Source organism: Felis catus, chromosome D4, assembly GCF_018350175.1.
Source record: "Felis catus isolate Fca126 chromosome D4, F.catus_Fca126_mat1.0, whole genome shotgun sequence".
NCBI classification, from domain to species: domain Eukaryota; kingdom Metazoa; phylum Chordata; class Mammalia; order Carnivora; family Felidae; genus Felis; species Felis catus.
The window spans coordinates 29,203,488-29,225,179 of NC_058380.1; the positions used below are offsets into that span (position 1 = coordinate 29,203,488).

At 45.4% G+C, this 21,692-nt stretch overlaps 1 protein-coding gene and 1 long non-coding RNA gene across 11 annotated transcripts in view; one reads left to right on the forward strand and one right to left on the reverse strand.

The window, feature by feature from the left end:
- Positions 1-434: 434 nt before the first annotated feature.
- LOC123381760 lies at positions 435-6,419 on the forward strand. Its single transcript, XR_006589164.1, has 3 exons — positions 435-1,104; positions 3,692-3,806; positions 5,289-6,419. It is a non-coding gene; the product is annotated as an uncharacterized LOC123381760 (long non-coding RNA).
- A 1,120-nt stretch (positions 6,420-7,539) lies between these two features.
- FANCC (FA complementation group C) overlaps positions 7,540-21,692 on the reverse strand; it is a 265,345-nt gene continuing 251,192 nt past the window's right edge. For 9 of the 10 annotated variants that reach the window (XM_045043627.1, XM_019815868.2, XM_003995467.4 and 6 more), the window contains one exon: positions 10,780-11,595. In XM_045043627.1, the coding sequence (XP_044899562.1) occupies positions 11,341-11,595 (255 nt within the window). In that variant the 3' untranslated portion in view covers positions 10,780-11,340. Of the gene's footprint in view, positions 10,259-10,779; positions 11,596-21,692 lie in introns of those variants that run through there. The other variant, XM_045043621.1, reaches the window with a different exon arrangement.

The following is a 21,692-nucleotide window of genomic DNA, read 5'->3' on the forward strand; positions in this document are numbered from 1 at the left end:
CCGCGGTTTCTCTTTTCTTAAGCCTCCTTGTGCTCCTTCTGCCGGCCTATGGCGGTGGCTCCTCTGCCGGAGCCCAGCCCAGGAGGCGTTCCTGTCTGTGGGCGGTGCGGGAGGTGCCGGAACCGCATGTGGTTGGGCCCTGGCAGTACTGCCAAGAGCCCCGTGTTCCAGAAAGTTCTTTTCCGTTCTAACAGTCTTCCCTTGTTGCACCGGGTCTGGCAGAACAGGCCTCGGGGGCAGGAGTGTCCTAGGACTGGAGAGGATACTCCCGGAGATGGGAAAGGCAGAAGGAAAGGAAGCCCTCTGGGCTAAGACCTCAGCGCTCCTCAGCCTGATGCTTCAGGCTCCACCACCCGACCGCCTGATTTCAGTCTCCCAGGACTTGAACATCAGGTACGGTAAGGAGAGGCTCTCAAAGTAAGTGTGTGTCATGGGGATAAATGAGAGGATAATTGGGATGTTGGGTCATGGCCCACACCCTGCTCCCACTGGGGATGCTCGGGAAACCCCAGTCCTCAGGCCATCTTCCCTGTAAGTCTGACATCTGGATGCAACCAGGTTGTCTTTTAGTAGAAGACTCAATGTTCAAGGCTAGAACATAAGTCCCTTAAATAAGCTATAAAATGGCATGGTGCTGAGCAAAGTGCGGGAAATACCAGGGAGGGTGTCCCCTTGTGCAGCTCCAGGTGGCCCTGAACCCCCGTTCCCTCCTAGCACCGGTTGACATAAGCCTGTCTTGCAACAGGCAAACCTGAATCCACCTGTATGTGTTGCTGAATACAATTTTTTTTTCTTGGTATACATCAAAGATGCAAACAAATAGAAACAATATGTAGAGCAAAAAGTAGGTTTCCCGCCACATGTTCACCTGGTCCCTTCTCCAAAACCTTCACCATTAGGAGCTTGACGGGCCTGGCCCCGCACAGACTCCACAGATGCACTCCGGTAAGTGCACGTCCACGGCCACATGGGAGCAGAGCGCACACCGATCTTTCCACGTGACAGACTTTCAAGATTGGCTCGCAGGAGGAGCTTGACTTCTGTTTGGACGTTCCTGTGGTCTGAACATCACACCCTTCAGGAGGCAGTAGTGGCACATAGCTGGTGGGCTCCTTTGCTCAGAGCCCGGCCCTGCCAGACGTCATCTGTGCATCTCCCTGGGTTTGTTTCCTCATCTGTAAACTGGATAACTCTGTTAGGTGGTTGTGAGAATTTGATGAATGAATTGATGTAAAACCCTGATAACAGGGCCTAGCATCAACTGTTAGGGTGTGTGTTCCTCTTTGTTCATTTGTTGGTCTGTTTAACCTTCCCTTTACCGCGGGGCCTTCGAGCTGTTTTCAGTGAGCGCCTATTTGAAACAGTGCTGCAGGAAGTCTCCTTGGGCATTCTGGGTATTCACGGCACCGGTGTGTCTGTGGGTGGGTTCCGGCGGGGTCCGTGCAACCCGAAATGGAAAACGGTGGCTCTGAAGAACTGGATATTTGTTAATGGAGAACAGGATATGTAAAATTTTTTTATTTAATATTTTAATTTTGGAAAATTTACATGAGAAAATTTACTGTCTTAACCATTTTCAAGCATACAGTGCAGTGGCATTAAGTACCTTTCCAGTGTTGTGCGACCATCACCACCGCCTGTCCACAGAACTTTTTCATCTCCCCGGGGTGAAACTCTGTCCCCATTAAACACTAACTTCCATCCCCAGACCGCCCCCTCCCTGACCCTGGCAACCTCCATTCTGTCTCTATAAATTTGTCTACTCTGGGCACCTCTTATAAATATTGTGTGTAATCACACGGTATTTGTCTTTTTGTGTCTGGCTTTGTTCACTTAACAAAATATTCTGAAGTTTTGTCCATGCTATAGCAGGCGTCAGAGACTCATTCCTGGTAATATTCCTCTGTCCGGATAGACCCCTGTGTTGATCCACTGATCTGTCGATGGACCCTTGGATCGTTTCCATCTTTGGCTGCTGTGTAGAGCCACAGGGAACATGGTGGACAAATACTCCTCTGGGTTCCTGCTTTCAGTTCTTTCAGGGATACACCTAAAAGTGGAATTGCTGGATCATATGGTGATTCTGTTACCACACTGTTTTGGGGATGTATACATTTTATTTTTTAAATTTTACTTAAACATTTTTTTTAAATTTTATTTTTGAGAGAGAGAGGCAGAGGTCGAGTTGGGGAGGGGCAGAGAGAGAGGGAGACACAGAATCTGAAGCAGGCTCCAGGCTGTCAGCACAGAGCCTGGTGTGGGGCTTGAACTCACGAACCACAAGATCACAACCTGAGCTGAAGTCAGATGCTTAACCGACTGAGCCACCCAGGCGCCCCAGGGCTGTATACATTTTAAATATTACAACATGACCACTTGTCCTTCTCTCTGTATGTGGGACAGTGCCTGTGTCCCACCCCTCACCCATCTGGCTGTGTCAGTCCTTTTGGCTTTTCCAACCATATCGATATGGGACAAAAAATTGAGTTTCTCATAGCCGTGTTAAATATTTTTTAAAAGTCTTGCCAGACTCCTTTGTATTTCTCCTGTTAATTGTGTGCAGTGTTTGTATCACTGGCCCATCAGTCTCTGGGTTGGGAGGCCTTCTATTGATGTAGAAGAGCTTTTACAGTTAGAAACTTAGTTGTCATGTGTTGCAAATGATTTCCCCCAGAGTGTTATTTCTATTTATATTTTTGGTTATTTTGTTTTTAAATTTTTATTTTTTTATTTATTTGGGGGGTGCAGAGAAAGAGGGAGAGAGAGAATCCCATGCTAGGTGTGGAACCTGACATGTGGCTCTATCTCACAAACCATGAGATCATGATCTGAGCCAAAACCAAGATCAAGAGTCAACCAACTGAGCCATGCAGGTGCCCTGGATTTTTGGCTAAAGTTTCTGTATGGTCAATTTTATTTGTCTTCTGTGGTTTCTGGGGTTTCTTTTTAAAAAAAAAATGTTTATTTTTGAGAGAGAGACAGAGCCAGCAGGGGAGGAGCAGAGAGAGAGGGAGAGAAAGAATCCCAAGCAGGGCTGCACTGACAGCACAGAATCCAATTCAGGGCTCAAACCCACAAACTGTGAGATCATGCCCTGAGCTGAAACCAAGACTGACTGAGCCACCCAGGTGTCCTGGTTTCTGGGTTTTCTTTTTTAATGTTTATTTATTTTGAGAGAGAGAGAATGTGAGCAGGGGAGGAGCAGAGAGAGAGAGAGAGAGAGAGAGAGAGAGAGAGAATCCTAAGCAGGCTCTATGCTGTGAGCACAGAGCCCAACTCGGCTCAATCTCATAAACTGTGAGATCATGACCCTAGATGAAATCAAGAATTGGACACTCAACTGACTGAGCTACCCAGGTGCCCGTGGGTTTTCTATCTTACATAGAAAGTGCTTCCATTTGGCTGAAGGGCCCCAAATGGAGAATTTGTGGAAGTTTCCATATGATATGGGTGGGACCTCAGGCCCTCCCCACCTCGGGCAGGGAAAGACCACTTCCCTCCTCCCTGGCCTCCCCACAAAGGACTAAGAGGCCTTCTTGGAAGCTGTGGCCCTGGGACTTCGACTTGCAGACCCAGGCAGGGACGTGGGTGTGGGGGGAGGGGGAAGCAAGGAATTCTAAATGAAATAGAAAAACATTCTTTCTACATCAGGGAGGTTCTGCTTCTATAAACGGCTTTTTATTTATCTTAGTAATAGGCTCTCTTCCCAGAGTAGCAGCAGCCTTCCTACCACCCAGTTCCAAGCAGAACTGCTAGAGCCTTCTGTGGAGAGAACCCCAGCCCAGACTTCAAGATGCTGACATTTGGTAAAGAAAGAGGGTTGGACATTTTATTTTGGAATATGTCTTTTCATCAAAGAAGTGGAGATCCAACTGGATTTCCCGTCATCATCTTTTCCCTGTTGATCAAAATGCTTTTATCATATACTAAATCCCTTTACAGATCAATTCAAAAAATAATTATTGGGCATCTTTGATATGCCTGCAACTATTTCAGGCACCTGTAGTGGAGACAAGAATAGACAAAAGGTGTAAGCAGATTACCTGGTGTCTAGGAGTGGTGTGTCGGGGACAAAAGCCAAGGTAGTGCAGGGTGAGAAGTGGAGGAGAGTGGAGTGCAATTGTCAATGTCAGGGAGGCCTCATGGAGACGGTGACCTGTGAGCAGACAAGGGAACTGGCCTGCATGTCTAGGAGGTTCAGGACAGCCCGTTCAAAGGCCCTGGTGTTGGAGTATACCATGTGTGGAGTCACTGTTGGGGGCCCATGTGGTGGTGGTAGGTGGGTGAAGGAGTTGCAGAGAAAATTAGGAGAAGTCAGAGAGTAAAAGGGGTCCAGATTGTGTGGGGCCTTAAAGCCATTTTAAGAACGTTGGGTTTTACTCAGTGTGAAGTGCGGGGCATTTGGAATGCCTGGAACAGCGGCATGCCATGTTGCACTGGAGAGAGATCTCTAAGGCTGCTTGCAGCAAGGTGGGCAGGAGCAGGGAGGCCAGGCAGATGACGGTGTCTAAGAGTGGAGGGCAAGAAATGGTCAGAATATTCTAATGGCTTGGATGTGGGAGTGAGAGAGAGAAGAATCAAGAGTAACTACAGAATTGGGTCTCAGTCACTGGAAAGATGGAGTTACCATCCACTGACGTGGGAAGATCGTGGGTTTAGGGGGATGGCATGGAACTGGTGGCATCGGCTTTGCACATGTTAATTTGAGATGGTCATCTGACCTCCAGGGGATGCCCAGTGGGTAGTGGGACGTCCAGGCCTGTGGTCCAGGAGAGGGTGTGGCCCCTCTGCACAAAGATACTACGTGAAAGCCCAGTGCAGGGAAAGTACACAGGGCAGAGGTGCAAAGATGAAGCCTGGGAGCGCTCCCCGGGAAAAGGTCAGGGGACAAGCAGGGACCAGCTCTCCAGCTGAGGGGAAGCCCTAGAATGTTCTGCCAGCCAAGGGAAAACTGGCAGGGAGGAAACAGGGACTGACGGGATTAGAGGCTGCCCAGGCCTGTGCGGGACCTGAGGACTTCTGGCTGGGTCCATGAGGAGGGGCTCGCCACCCAGATGGGGGTCTCTGTGTGCGGCTCCCTTGGTCCTACCACACTGCGGTCACACTGCAGCCTTAAAGCACATGCCAGTGCTTGTTCCGTCTCTTATACCGCATTACACTTTACTGTCAGATTTTTCCTGCCTGTTCCTGATTGCTTTTTTCCCTAAGAATTTTGGATTCAGATTATCTAGTTCTATTAGGATCCTATTAAGTCTAATTTACATGTCTGAAACTGTGTTTCTCTCCAGGATGTCTTTCCGGAAACAAACCCCCAGCTAGAGCAATGGTTCTCCACCGGAGGGTGAGGGGGGTTCCCCCCAGACATTCTGGAGAGAGTCTTGTCGCCGCTGGGCTGGCACGTAGTGGGGAGAGGCCAGGGATGCTGCTAACACCCTCCAGCGCACATGACACCCCCACATGGATGCACCTGCTCTACACTGTCAATCGCGCCACACTGGAGAAACTCGGCCTCAGGTGTCTGCGCACTGGCTCACTGCCAAGGGCCCTTCTCTACCTCTTCTGGATTAGTAGGGCTGTTTCATGGTACTCAACCTTCTCGAATGCTAAAGAGTAGGTGATACATATTGTGGAGTTTTTATTCTCTCTAGCTGCCTAGGCCCTGACCCCTTCCTGTAAGTAGGAGACCACTGGTATCCAAGGTGTCCAGTAATGTCATGGAAGCAAAATAAGCCAGACACGTGCTTTTTCCAGGTGCCCTTCCAGCCAACGTACAGGTTGTCAGATGCACTGGTGCCCCAGAGTGGGGACAGGGACTGTGTCCCTGTGGGGGTGGTGGGCCTCGCACAAACAAGCCACAAAGGTTCTATGTAGCAGGATTTGGTGGCGACAGCAGGAGGTTCCTCACAGGTCATTCTGAAGCCAGGTCTGGGCACTGTTGTTAGCTGCCTGGCACCAAGTCCTGTCTGCCTGACAATCCTGTGGGCTTTTAGATACTTTTGATCAGTTCCCTTTTAACATTGTGTCCAATCCCGTGGCTTGCCACCAAGAATCCCGGCTGATATCCGTGGATTCCTCATAGTGAGGGAAGCAGCAGAGGCCAGTGAGATGTTCAACACTGATTTAACTCTGCTTTTCTACAGAAAAGTTAAATGTGAAACTTTCCGCATAAAAGAATCCGAGTGTCCTACCCAAAACCCCAAATACAGGAAGTTATCATCATGATTATGTTGCGACTGGGGAAAAGGAAAGGCTGACATTGTAGACTTCATTACCAGTCTGTGTATGAGGGATAGGATTTGGACTCACGGTATAAAATTGTGGAATTGGATTTAAGAAGAAGGTCTTACCACACACATACTTATTTTGCCTTGCTTTTGGTTCTTTAGGAGTAAAGTGGCTTGGTGTGGAGTAATAAGTGACAAGTGTTTTGACAGTCTGTGGAATCCATGTGAAAACCAGTGTCAGGCAAGGAAAAGGCTATTGCCAGCACTGCTGACGGGGTGGGGCGGGAGGGAGGGGGACAGGAGGGAAGAGAGTAAAAGAAGGGAGAGAAGCACAGAAAATCCATGTCTCTGCTTCCCTGGAAGCAAAATCACTTCGCATTCCTTGTAAAACAAGGACCAGCGTTCCTCACATTTGCCCCCTGCCCCTCTGGGTAACAGGACAGGCTCCATTATGATCTCCTTCACATCTCTGGCCACCGCGGTGGTCCCCCCTTTCAAGCCCCTGCTCGTGACTTCTTCACCGTGACAGAAGGTATGGCTTCCTCCTGCCCTCTAGACATGTTTCCATTTTTGTCCCAGCATCCTTGTCCCACCAGTGAGCAACGGGGCCAAGAAGTGCTAAAAATGCACAATGACATGAACAGCCCAGGACAGTTCAGCAAGGGGCTTCTTCAGAGACACATCTTGGCCACCTGCCCCCTGCTTGCTCAGGTACCTCTGGCCAACGGAGAGGTGTGGGGTGGCACATCAGGAAGCAGAGCGACCATCCAGGAAACCCATGCCAGCTGTCTGCAGAACCAGGGTGGGCTGGGTCCGGCAGATGCCACTGCATGGGGGGGGGGGGGCGGGGGGATGCCATCCCATGACTCCTAGGGGACCCTGTGGAGGCTGCAGCATGAGGGTCACAAGTCTGGGAAACAGTGGTGCGCACAGCGGGTGTGGGCTGTGCTTTGTCGGACGAGCTCCATCTTTAGAATCGGGGAAGAACAATGTATACAGGCCAGTTCCATTTACACTGGGTGGTAGTATGGGAGGCTGGCTTACAGAAGAGAAAGACCTGTACGATGCACGTCGTTTTGTTTCAGCAGCCCCTGCCAACCGCCTCCCTGCAGCCCCCTCCCTTCTTCCCTGGCTGTGGGACCCCAGTTTGTAGGTATCTGACGGCAAGATTCTCAGGCCCAAAGGCTATGCCAAATTGGTCTTTTCTAGGGGCAGGTCTATACAGGTTTTGTGTGGCCTGAGCTTCCATAATTGAGGAGAGAAGGGAAGCTTTTTTCTGAGAAAGACTGTACTCTTTAGTGAATACAAACTCACATGTATTGTGACTTTTTATTTATAATGAAAAAATAAGTTACAGATTTAAAAGAGCTAACATGCCACACGCCATGAAGTACCAGTGGGTGACAGCCTTTGCATTAATACGTGGCCAGTCATGCCTTTCCTCTCCAGTTTTTGGCAGCTCTGTCCTCTCTGATCACCTCTTGTTGGCACAGTGATTTTATACATTCCCACAGTCTCTCCAGCACGCTTACCTAAAACTTCATTACTAAGACTTTAGAAAGCTCTACTCAGCTTCCCGGCTTGCTGTGGGGAACACAGAATTGTAGAGCTGTTGTCAGGTCTCCAAAAACCTCTATCAAGTTCGCCCCAGACCCAAGCCAGAGGTCTTGGAAGGACTCTTCACACTTCCTCATTGTTGCTCCTGCGGGCCTGTGGTGGCACAGGCCACCCTTCTGCTGTGCCACAGCCCCTGGGCCAGCACCAGCTGAACTGGTCGGGCTGGTGCTGGCATTCTTGGAAGCTGGTCCTCCACAGTAACTTCACTGTGCCCCGAAGTGGTGCCGAACCAACTTGGCTTCTCTCAGCTGGATCGCAGAAGGTGCACACTGCCCAGGGGCAGGGGGGACAGTAGGAGCACACGGAGGCATTTTTGCCAGTTGCAGTTAACGTTTCTTTACAGATTTTACAAAACAGACAACCATGGGAGCACAATGCCCGGGCCTCTCCCAGGGCCTAGGGAGGGGCCAGGTGGTGCAAGGCCCTGAAGCTCAAGCCTCATTAGTGTCCCGATAAATCTTAGCAACAGGGTGGCAGCAAGCCCCATTCTGCGGCGGCTGGGTCTGCCAATGACATGAGGGTCTGGTGTGGGCTTGCGAGCAGAGACACGAGAGCCTTCTTGGAGGCTGTCAGGCCTGGGCTTGGCAGCTTTCTTGAACTTGGAGAGAAAAGCCAGAACTCCAGTGAAGCTGATCTGCAGCCATGACATTGTTGAGTGGCTGAATTAGCCACCTCTCTGGGCTTTGTGTGTCTGACACCATCAGGTGTCTTGCCTATTTAAGCCACTCTTCACTGGATATTCTGCTGGCGGAAGCCAAAGGCACGTGCCTGGCACAGACCCTGTGCTGGAAAGAAACCCAGTCCAGTCAACCCCACATACAGCCTCTGGGCCTCAGCCCTGCTGCTTAGTGCACGGCGTAGGCCTCCATGCTCCTGGCTCTCCAACGGGAGGAGGGAGGACAAGGCTCAGTGGCCTACAGGGCCTTCGCTTCGCTCATGCCACCTGCCTTGATGTGTATTCTCACCAGAGCCCTTTTCTAGCGAGATCTTCTTTCATGAAACTGAAAAACACCCATGTCTCCAGACTTTCCCCCCCAAATCCAAGGCAACTGAATGAGGAGGTGGAGTTTCCAGCCTGCCCCTGGCTTTCTCTGCCCTGACTGGGTTTCCTTACTGGTAGCTGGGTATGGGCTTGCTCGGGAGTGGAGGGAGCACAAGGTGTCTGTCTTCTGGGGTTGTCAAGTGGAGGGTGTCGCTTCCCACCTTTCTGCCCTGTGCCCCTCTCCATCTGCCCTTTGGGAGGTTCCCTCCCCCTCAGAGAAGTGAATGGAATGATGGGGTAACCCCTTCTAAAGTGATGACCAGGGCCTGACTGCCTGTGAGGCTTTGCAGCTGCCCCTCCAGTTTGCAGAGCAGTCCTATTTTCCTTGGTTTCCCCCGTGGAGCATTCTCTCTCTTGTTAGTGGGAAAGGGCAAGGAGAGAAAACAAAATCAGTACACAAACCAGTGCCTCCTATTCCCTTCATGAAAGCCTTCACAGACAATGAAGGTTCACTTGAGACCCAAGAACCGCTTGGCTGCCAGATCAGATAGTCTGGTCAGGTGCTGACTCACATGTCCAAGGCTTGAGAGAACTTAGAGGCTTTGTAAAGGAACTGAAGATACTACAAACAGGCTGAGGTAAGGTCAGGACAGGAAGGAACCTTCCAGAAATGCAGCTTCAACAGTCTGAGGTGGGTAACAGTCTTGTTTATATTGTTTGCTGTGGAATACAGCATGACTGGATTTCTAGTGGGAGCACACCCACAAGGGAATTTGATTCCTGGTGGGAATCAAGCTTTAGGGACTATTCACAGCCACTAAGCAGATTCCCTTCTTCATGCCCACAGAGGCTGGTCACAGCTTCCATGGCAAACAACATAGGAGAGATATCCTTGACTCTAAATGAAGCCTAAAACTCCTTTATCAAAACTACTACACATTTTGAGGAAGACTTTTTCTATGAAAGTAAGAATGCTGGTAGTCATGACTAAAGTATTTTATCAGTGCACTGTTCAAACTGCAGTATTTCTCAAAAGTTAAAAGTTCCTGAATTTTTCAGATCTTTAGGTAGATCCATATACCGAAACGGAAACTCCCCTAAAACTACGACCTCTAATACAACAAAACGCTACTCACACCTCAAATAGGAGCTCAAATTGCAGGAGACTCAGAGATTACTAACGCTAACAAAGTAGCCATAAAAGTCCTGACTGATTCGACCCACACAAAAGAGTATGTACACACAAAAGAGTACACAATCAATGCATATGAAGAATAAACTTGAGGAGCACCTGGGTGTCTTGATCTCAGCTCAGGTCATGATCTCATGGTTTGTTGAGTTTGAGCCCCACGTCGGACTCTGCACTGATAGTGCCTGCTTGGGATTCTCTCCCTCTCCCTCTGCCCCTCTCCGGCTTGCTCACTCGCAGATTAAACTTAAAAAAAAAAAAAAAAAAAAAGTGAGGTCCTGGGAGGATTTTAGCTCATGTAAGGAAAAAAAACAAACTTGGAAGGGGAAAAAATTTTCAATTGATGTGAAATAAATATTAGGGTTACTTATTCTTTTTTTTTTAATTTTTTTAAATATTTATTTATTTTTGAGAGACAGAGAAAGACAGAGCATGTGCAGGGGAGGGGCAGAGAGAGAGGGAGACACAGAATCAGAAGCAGGCTCCAGGCTCCAAGCTGTCAGCACAGAGCCCAACGTGGGGCTCGAACCCACAAACCGTGAGATCATGACCCGAGCTGAAGTCGGATGCTCAACCAACTGAGCCACCCAGGCGCCCCTGGGGTTACCTATTCTTTATTAGGAATTTCTAATTCCCACCTCAGTTAATTAGACAACTGAAATATAATGTCTTCTTCCAGAACATATCCTATATTCTCACATCAGTCCTCTCTGAGGCAATGTGAGCTCCCTTGGTGGGAGTGTTTAGCAAACAGAAAGCAAAAAGAGTTAGCATTGGAACCGGCTTTATTTCATTGCTAAGCAGTGCTGTTCTCCATAGCCGAGCTGGCTTGACTGCCCACCACAGCAGTGGCCCCAGTCACTACCACTTGCTACTGGGCCTGATGGCCTCTGCTTCCCCTCAGAGGTGCCCGAGAGACTCCTTAGTGAAGAATTTCTTAGGGAAGCAAGAGTGTGGCTTTATCTCAAAGCCCTGTGGATTAAAAGAAACACCAATAACAGTAGCCTGATTTCTGAAAAAAGAGATCTGTGGAAAAGGACTAAGTTACTTCTAAACTGATCAGTGGTTCATGACCAATTTCTCAGTCCAAAGACTTTGAACCACTCAAGTAATAGTTGTGTATCTTCATTTGATATGAGGAAAAAGGGAAATGAAAGTGTTCTCCTATTCAAGGCTTGTCTTCAGTGATTCTCTGACAGCTGGGCTGAGCAGGTAGGGAATGCTCAAGGCACAATCTAGTCATGAACTAATAAGCCAGACTGAGTTTGGGCTAAGGAATTTGTCTTCTGACTTCATAAAATATGTTCTAGCAGCTCTCACCAAGATGTCTATGGCTCATCCTCACTACTCGTTCCACGACGAATCAGTCTCATTGTTTCGTCACGAGATCTCGGGGAGCCTGTTGCATGCACGGCAGCTCCATGTGCAGCCGGCCGATGCTGGATGTGAGCGTGCAGCTCAGCCAGGAGCTCTCGGGCCAGTTTTCTTGACCTAGGTGCTTCCAGGCAGAGGCGATCCCATCTGTACAAGGTCTGGTCAAGAAAGCCAGCAATCTCGTTGCTTAGCTCATCGGTTGGAGCCATCTGCAATGAGTACAGAGGAGAAAGAAAACTAAAACACTAACGAGACAGATTCATCTCTTTGTCCAGTGGACCAACCGGACCCGTCCTTCCCCGAAAAGCAGCTGCATTCCTGTTAGCTTTCAATGACTCTCGTTTTGTTTTCAAGGTGATGAGCAAAGCCAGTCTGTTCTCAGAGGCTGGCCATCCAGGGAGCAGAGTCATTTCCTAATGATCACCCTCTTCTGACAGAATGGCCCCAGACTCACAAAGGCTACAAATAAGCCCCACATTTCCTGGAATGCCAGTCACAGGCTGTGCGAGTATTTGCTGTGGGGAAGCAGAGGCAAGCCGTGCTGCAGCCTGTCTGCAAAAGGCTCACATGAATATGAGAACTGGAAAGTGCTGAAAGGAAAATGCCACCTGTTTTCACACAAACAGCTTTATAAATGGCATTCTTGGGCTAGCAACCTGGGCCCACTTGCTTTTTAATAGACATCTAAGGTTTTAACACCTGATTCTCAAGGGAAGCAGGAAACACAGGAATTGTTAGTTCTGCTAAATACAGCCTCAAGGCATTCTTAGGTGTATTTTCCTAAGAATTTCAGCTCAGCAAAAAGGGAAGGGTGGGAATCTCACAACTGAATTGTGTTGAGTTTGCTGTGATTTTTTTAGACACAAGCACATTAAGAAGCCCTGATTTTGACAGTAATCTACATATTCATTTTGTGTGTGGCAGTTTCTATAGACCACTCAAATATTTGATTAGCCACAGCAGCCAAAGGTCAGCTTCCCCTCCGTCGCCACAGAGGGCCTTCTGGTAGGGTGACCGACCGCCCTCGGACTATCGCGTGGCCCTGGATACCCTTCAATCCAGGGCCACCACCTCTGACCGGCAGTCAAGGCACATGCTCAGGCAGCACAGGATACCGTGGGGCATACCTTGATGGCATTAGCTCTCTTCAACCTCAGCTGGGAGGGGCTCTGCTGGGGGGTTGGGGGCAGGCCACCAGCCTAGGTGGGGTTCACTGTGGCTCTTGGTGTCCATATTACCACTGCATGGTTTTTACTCAGAATCACAGATGCTGTGGGTAACCTCTGTCAGACACAGTCTGTCTCTGTGGATGAAAGTGCATAAGCCTACCTGAGACACCTTAAAAGAGTTAATGTACTTCCTAGACCCCAAGTGCAGAGAGACTGCCATTGATCCCAGGGCCTCCATTGGGCTGGAAGCACCGCAGTGGCACAGCCATGACAGCTGACTGTGGAGGCCGGCCACTTGGACTTCGTGTCATCTTTATGAGACAGCTCAACCTCCACACTGTTCCACTCACGGTCTCTAGTCACACGTGTCCACCTCCCTGCAGCTGAAGTAGACAATCTGCATTGTTGGCTGAATTTAAGTTCATTTGAGTTCAACAACTACAGAACTTAACTCTGCGTTTCAGATGCTAGCTAACTTTTTACCTGTGACTGCTGTGGTCCAGCAACAAAGACAGAAGGAGAAGGAGGGAGAAACATGAGCTCAGAGCAGGACAGAAGGCAGAGAGAGCAAGCCTCAGGGGCAGGAGGAAACCGAACACCGCCTGAGCTGCTTGTGCCTCATCCGGGTCAAAGAGGTGCAGAGGAAGGGAGCACGTGAAGATGGCAAACAAGTGAGTGGGGCAAGAAACGTAGGAGCCAGAGGAGGAGAAGACTGCACGAGAAGAGACAGGGCATCTGAAGAATGAGTTCAGTGGAAATTCTCAGAAGCCCAGGACAGGCAGAAGCTGATCGCTGGGGCCTGTGCAGGAGCCAAAGGAAGTGGTTCGTAGGGAGCGTCCTACGGCAAAGGCTGAGGCACAGGAACATATGGAGGCCTCAAGAGACAGGGTTCAGACACGCAGCCCCCTCTGTCCACAGCATAGAGTGCTCCCCAAAGCTGGTGCTGGGAGAAGAGGGATAAGATAGGGCACAGGCCCAGGAACTGCTCTGCTCGGGCCTGAGTTCACATCAAAGCTGGGTCAGGGCTGGGGTCCTCAGGGCAGCTGGAAGAGAAAGGCCATGCTACCAAAGCCAACACTTCTACCATCTGGCCACTGCCTGCTCCCGGCCAAGCAGCCTGGCCCAGGGCTCCTGCCAGGGTGCTTCCAGAGAGAGGAACTGATGAGATGGGGGGACGAGGAGAAACCCATGAGAAGCTGGCACCGTGTGGAGGACTCCTGCCCTCTGTTCTGTTTGTAGCTGCATTAGCCAGGCTGTCTTCAACCTGTCATGGGGCCACTGAAGGAAGCCTTCCAGTTAAGAAGTGTGGTATGTTACTAAAAATAGTTTCAAAACACCTGCAAGGACAGTGTCTAGGAGGCTCTCTCGGCCATGATGGGCTCCAAGGTGCCCAGACAGCTAGCACCTGCTAAGAGGCCAATGTGTAAAGAGGAACATTGGTGCTTTTCCTTCAATGATTTTTTTTTTTTTTTTTTTTTTTTTTTTTTTTTTTTTTTTTGCAGCTGAGCTGACTTACGATACTTTATGAAGATTCACCGGGTTTTCAAACTTCCCTCAGCCTCACGCACAGGTCTGCAGCTGGACTATTTTGTGAGAATGCACGGCACAACCTGAATTTGTGGAATACTCTATAGCTCCTTATTCACGGCAGCTTCTCTGTGGGAGAGACTTAAAGGTGGTCCATTCTGAATGTGACTGTTTCCCCAGAATGGGTGAATATGTGACTGGAATAACTGGGTGTCTCTGAAGAGCATTCTCTGGGCCACTTTCTTCCTTTCACACCCCATGAGCAAGGCCAGGCCCACCATCATCTCTCTGGCCTGTAAAGCAAGGCAAACTCCAGCAAGGGTCTGCTTCTCTATTCCCAAGGTGACAGAATTGGAGACCAGCAGAACAGGAGTTCCCCAGGGAGAAGGAGGGCACAGGCTCCGGGAGGAAGGGTTTGAGTCCCAGCTGCCAGGCTTGAGAAGGCTCCCCTCAGGGCTGTGGTTCCATCCACAGGTACTGAGGACAAGGACAGAAGGTCAGAGATCAGGTGACAAAAAATGCCACCAATGCTTTCATGATTCAAAAGTGCCTGCTGTTGACTTATAATGTTGAAAAATAATTAGTTGAAAAACTAATATCCTATCAGTTTCAGGTTTACATCATAGTGATTTAATATTTTTATACATTATGAAATGATGTGATATCTAGTTATCATCTGTCATCACACAAAGTTATTACAATAATGACTATATTTCCCATGCTGTACATGACAGCCTCATGGACTTTATGCATTTGTTTTATTTTTTAGATTCCACATATAAGTGAAGTTGTATATTTGTCTTTCTCTGTGTGACATATTTCACTTAGCATTATACCCTCTAGGTCTACACATGTTGTCACAAATGGCAAGATCTCATTCTTTTCTATGACTGAATAATATTCCATTGTGTACATATATCACTTCTTTATCCATTTATCTACTGATGGACTCTTAGGGTATTTCCATATCTTGGCTATTGTACATAATGCTGCAAAAAACATACGGGTGCATGTATCTTTTAAATTAGTGTTTTTGTTTTCTTTAGGTAAACAACCAGTAATGGAATTACTGGATTGTAAAATAATTCTATTTTGAAATTTTTGAGGAACCTTCATACTGTTTTCCACAGTGGCTGCACCAATCTATATTGCCACAAACAGTGCACGAGGTTTCCTTTTTCTCCACATCCTCACTAACACTTGGTTTTGTCTTAATTTTAGCCATTCAGACAAGGTCTAAGGTGCATCTCACCGTGATTTGGATTCACACTTCCCTGATGATTAGGGATACTGAGCATCTCCTCATGTCTGTTGACCATCTGTATGTCCTTCTTAGGAAAAATGTCTATTCAGGTCCTCTACCCATTTTAATTGGATAATTTGCATTTTTGGTGTTCACTTGTGTAAGTTCTTTATATATTGTGGATATTAGCTTTTTATCAGATATCATTTGCAAATATCTTCTTCCATTTAGATTACCTTTTCATTTTGTTAATGGTTTCCTTCACTCTGAAAGCTTTTTACTTTGGTATAATCCCAATTGTCTATTTTTGCTTTTGTTTCCCTTGCCTGAGGAGACATATCTAGAAAAATGTTGCTGAGATCAATGTCAAAGGAATTACTACCTATGTTTTCTTCTGGGAGTTTTATGGTTGTAGGTCTCATATTTGTTTTTGATCCATTTTGGGTCTTTTTTTTGTGTATGGTGTAAGACGGTGGTACAGTTTCATTCTTTTGCATGTAGTTGTCCAGTTTTTCCAGCACTATTTAGTGAAGAGACTGTCTTTTCCCCATTGTAGATTCTTGCCTTTGTCATAGATTAGTTGACCATATAAGTATGGGTTTATTTCTGGGATCTCTGCTCTGTTCCAATTATCTGTGTGTCTATTTTTGAGCCAGTACCATAGTGTTTTGATTATTATAGCTTTGTAGTATATCTTGAAATCTGGGACTGGGCTTTGTTCTTTCGCAAGATTACTTTGGTTATTCAGTGTCTTTTGTGGTTCCATACAAACGTTCAGTTTATTTGTTGTAGTTCTGTGAAAAATACTATTGGTATTTTGATAGGAATAGCACTGAATCTACAGACTGCTTTGGGTAATATGGACATTAATTCTTCCAAGCTATGAGCATGGTGTATTTTTCAGTTTGTGTCATCTTCAATTTCTTTCATCAAAGTAGTACTGTTAGATTGTTTGAGATCTTTCATTGATGAAAGTAGTTTTCAGAGTATAGGTCTTTCAACTTCTTGGTTAAGTTTATTCCTGGGTATTTAATCTTTTTGGTGCAACTGTAAATGGAGTTGTCTTTTCTTCCTGCTACTTTCTTGTTAGTATATAGAAATGCAACAGATTTCTGCATATTAATTTTGTATCCTGAAACTTTATGGAATTCATTTATTCTTTAATTTTACTTTTTAAAAAATGTTTATTTATTTTTGAGACAGAGAGCACGAGCAGTGGAGTGGCAGAGAGAGAGGAGGACAGAGGACCCAAAACGGGCTCTGTGCTGACAGCAGACAGCCTGATTGATGCAGGGCTCAAACTCACAAACCATGAGATCATGATCTGACCTGATACTTAACAGACTGCACCACCCAGGCACCCCTCATTTATTAATTCTAATAGTTTTGCTGGTAGAGTCCATGGTTTTCTATGTATGGCATCATGTCATATGTGCAAACTGTGACAGTTTACTTCTTCCTTATCAATATGGATGCATTTTATTTCTTTTTCTTGTCTGACTGCTGTAGATAGGACTTCCAGTACTATTTTGAATAAAACTGGCAACAGTAGATGTCCTTGTTTTGTTCCCAATCTTAGAGGAAAAGCTCTCAGTTTAACTTTCTCTATTGAGTATGATGTTAGTTGTGGGTTTGTCATTTATTGAGATACCTTCCATTTAAACCTATTCTGTTGAGAGTTTTTATCATAAATGGGTGCTTAATTTTGTCAGGTGCTTTTTCTGCAAACATTAAAATGACTATGATTATTATGCTTTATTCTGTTAATGTGGTATATCACATTGATTGATTTACAAGTATTGAACTATGCTTGCATCCGTGGCATATATCCCACTTGATCATGGGGATTGTACTTTAAAAAATTTGTTTTTATTTTTGAGAGAGGGAGAGGGAGAGGGAGGGGGAGGGAGAAGGAGAAGGAGAGGGAGAGGGAGAGGGAGAGGGAGAGGGAGAGGGAGAGGGAGAGGGAGAGGGAGAGGGAGGGAGGGAGGGAGGGAGAGAGAGAGAGAGAGAGAATGAGGGGGAGAGGGGCAAAGAGAGAGATAAAGAATCTGGAGCAGGCCCCAGGCTCTGAGCTGTCAGCACAGAGCCTGACGTGGGACTCAAACTCACAAACCACTCAAGATCATGACCTGAGCCAAAGTCATGGCTTTTGACTGTGTTTGCCATGACTGACCCACCCAGGCACCCCATGGGAAACTGTACTTTTAATTCTGTTTTATGGGCTAATGTGTGATCTGGACAATGTTCCATGTGAAACTGAAAATTCAATTCAATTTGCTAATATTTTGCTGAGGAATTTTGAATCTATGTTCATCAATAATATTGGCCTGTAATTTTCTTTTTTTTGTGCCTTTGGTTTTGGTATGAGGGTAATGGCCTCATAGAATGTATTTGGAAGTTTTCCTTCCTCTTTCATATTTTTGGAATGGTTTGAAGAGAATAGGTATTAACTTTTCTTTAAATGTTTGGAAGAATTCACCAGTGAATCCATTTGGTCATAGATTTTTGTTTGCTGTAAGTTTTCTGAAAACTGATTCAATTTCATTACAGTAATTAGTATGTTCATATTTTCTATGGGAAGATTATGTTTCTGGGAATTTATTTATTCTAGATTGTTCAATTTGTTGGCATGTAATTTTTCATAATAGTCTCTTATAATCCTTTGTATTTTGGTGGTTCTGATTGTTACTTCTCCTCTTTCATTTCTAATGTTTATTTTTTTATTTCTGAGAGAGAGACAGAGCATGAGCGGGGCAGGGGCAGGGGCATTGAGAGAGGGAGACACAGAATCAAAAGCAGGTTCTGTCAGCATAGAGCCTGACAGGGGCTCAAACTCACAAACCATGAGATCATGACCTGGGCCAAAGTTGGGTGCTTAACCAACTGAGCCACCCAGTTGCCCTGTCCTCTTTCATTTCTGATTTTTTTTTTATTTCAGTTTTTTCTTTTTCTGCCTAAAGGTTTACCAATTTTGTCTAACTTTTCAAAGAACTAGCTCTTGGGTTCACTGATCTTTTTTTTTCCTTTCTTTTCCTTTTTTTTTTTTTTTTTTTTTTTTTTTTTTACTCTCAATTTCATTTATTTCTGCTCTGATCTTCATTATTTCTTTCCTTACACTAACTTTGGGCTTTGTTCTCTTTCAAGTTCCTTTAGGTGTAAGTTTAGATGGTTTGAGATTTTTTTTTTTTGTTTCTTACAGTAGATCTGTATTGCTATAAACTTCCCTCTTAGGACTACTTTCACGGCATCTGAAAGATTTTGGACTATTGTGTTTGCATTTTGTCTCTGTGTATTTTTCTGATAGCCCTCTCTGATTTTCTTCATTGACCCATTGGTTGTTTAACAGCAGGTTGTTTAGCCTCCACATGTTTGTTTCTTATTTTTCTTTTCATTTTTTCTTGTTATTGATTTCTAGTTTCATACCATGGTTGTTGGGAAAGATGCATGGTATGATTTCAATCTTCTTAAATTTACTGAGACCTGTTTTGTGGCCTAACGAGTGATTTATCTTGGATAATGTTCTATGTGCACTTGAAAAGATTGTGTATTCTGGTATTTTGGGGTGTGATGTTCTGTATATATGTAAGTCCATCTGGTCTAGACGGTCATTCAAAGACACTGTTTCCTTATTGACTTTCTGCCTGGATGATCTAGTTATTGGAATAAGTGGGATATTAAAGTCCCCTACTATTATTAGCAATTTCTCCCTTTATGTCTGTTAATATTTGCTTTATGTATTTAGATGCTTCAGTGTTGGGTACATAGATATTTATAATTATTATACCCTCTTGGTAGATTAATCCCTTTACCATTACATAATGCCGTTGTCTCTTGTTACAGTCTTTGTTTTAAAACCTATTTTGTCTCATATGAGTATTATTACCTCACTTTTCTTCTTTTTTTTGTTTCCATTTGCATGAAATATCTTTTTCCATTCCTTCACTTTCAGTCTGTGTCTTTAGGTCTGAAATGAGTCTCTTGTAGGCAGCATGTAGATGAGGGTCTTGAGTATTTTTAAATCCACTTCATCATCTATTGTCTTTTAATTGGAGCATTTAGACCATTTACATTTAAAGTAATTATTGATAGGTATGTATATATTGCCATTTTGTTCATTGTTTTCTGTTGTTTTTGTAGTTCTTCTCTATTTCTTTCATCTCTCCTTCTCTTTCCTTATGATTGACAGCTTTCTTTAGTGTTATGCTTGGCTTTCTTTCTCTTTATTTTTTGTGTATCTACTATAGGTTTTTAGTTAATGACTACAATGAGGTTCGTGCATAACATTCTAGTTATATAGCAATCTATATTAAATTGATAGTCACTTAGTTTGAACACATTCTAAAAGAACTTCCTTTTTACCATCCCATCCAAGGTTATATATGTACTACTACTTTTTGCTACTTTTGTCTCATAACCTTCAAGTTATAAGTTATTGTTCTACTATCTTTACTATGTGTTTCCTTTTACTCATGAAATTTTTTCCTTTTATAATTTTATTATTTCTGATTATGGCCTTTTATTTTCCACTTAAAGAATTCCCTTTAACATTTTTTTTGTAAGGCTGGTTTAGTGATGATGAACTACTTTGACTTTTCTCTGGGAAACTCTCTTTCAATTCTGAATGATAATCTTCCAAGAGAGTATTCTTGCTTGTATGTTTTTTTTACCCTTTCATCCTTTTGAATCTATCATGCTGCCACTCCCTTCTGACCTGGCAAAGTCTCTGCTGAAAAGTCAGTTGAAAGCCTTATGGAGTTTCCCTTTATGTTACTAGTTGTCTCTTCTTACTTTTAAAATTCTCTCTTCATCTTTAATCTTTAACATTTTAAATTAGTATGGTCATGGTGTGGACTTCCTTTGGTTCATCTTGTTTGAAATTCTTTGTGCTTCCTTAACCTGGATGTCTGTTTCTTTCCCCACTTTAGGGAAGTTTTCAGCTATCATTTCTTCAGATAAATTTTCTGCCCCTTTCTCTCTTCTTCTGTTTGTTCACTTGATGTTGTCCAAGACAGCCCTTAACCTCATTTAAAAAAAGTCTTCTGTTCATCTTGGGTGTTGTTCTATTACCCTGTCTTCCAGATCACTGATCCATTCTTCTAATCTACTGTTGATTTCCTCTAATGTGTTTTTCATTTATTTATTTTTCATTGATTCATTCTTTAAGTTTATTTATTTATTTTTGAGAGACAGAGAGAATCCCAAGCAGGCTCTGCAATGTCAGCATGGAGCCCTAACCCATGAACTGTGAGATTGTGACCTGAGCTAAAACCAAGAGTTGGACACTTAAACAACTAAGTCACTCAGGTGCCTCTGATTCATTCTTTTTTATATTATCTATGTCTTTGTTAAAGTTCTCAGTAAATTAACTGAATTTTCTCTCCATTCTGGTGAGTATCTCTAGGATCATTACTTTGAACTCCTTATCAGGAAGACTGGTAATCTCCATTTCATTTAGCTTTTTTCCTGAGTTTTGTGTTTGTTATTTTGTTTGGAGCATATTTTTCCATCTCTTCATTTTGCCTGGCCTGTATTTTGATGAATTCAGTTAAACAGTTAATTCTCCTCAACCTGAAAGAATGGCCATCTTCTGTGTAGACAATGTAGGCCTGGTGACTTTGGCTGGCTGCTTAGATCTGTGTCTAGGTAGGTTGCAGTCCCAAGATGCTCAGTACAAGGGGCTCCTGATGGGGCAGCAGAGGCCAAGGTGGGAATAGGCTGGGAGGGCCCAGGATGCCCTGCACTGGGGGTATCTTAGCAAATTGTCTGGAACCAAAGTAGTGCTGTCCTGCATCTGTGTCACCTTGGTGAGATGGCTAGAGCTACAGTGAATGCTGACCAGGGGTACCCTTGTCAGCACTGTGCTGAGGCCACCTTGGTGGGAAGGCTTGGGTTAGTATGGGCTAAGAACCCAGGCTCACTGTGGTGATAGGCTGGCTGGGGCACCTGGACCCTGCTCCCATCCATGCTACCGAGGTGGAGGGGGAGTGTAAACCATGGCACTCGACAGGCCCTTTGATCCAGAGAGTTCCACCAGACCACCCCTCACCCCTTACCCCCCAAAACACACACACTGGCAGGGTTCTAAAGCTGGAGCCTTTATGTTCTAATTGTTCTTTTAAACCACAGGTTTTTGTTTTTTGTTTTTGTTTTTTCCTATTTCACAGGTGTCTGGTGCTGTGTGGGCTAGAGGCATGGGGCTTGCTGAGGTGGCAGGCTGGCTGTGGTGCCTAAATACTGGCCAGTCTATGCTATGAAGATGAAGGGAGAACGTAAATCATGGTGCTCACCAGCCTCTCAAACCCAAAGAATTCCAGCAGCTCCCCCACCATTTGGCAGGGGTCTAGGGCTAATTCCTCTATATTTT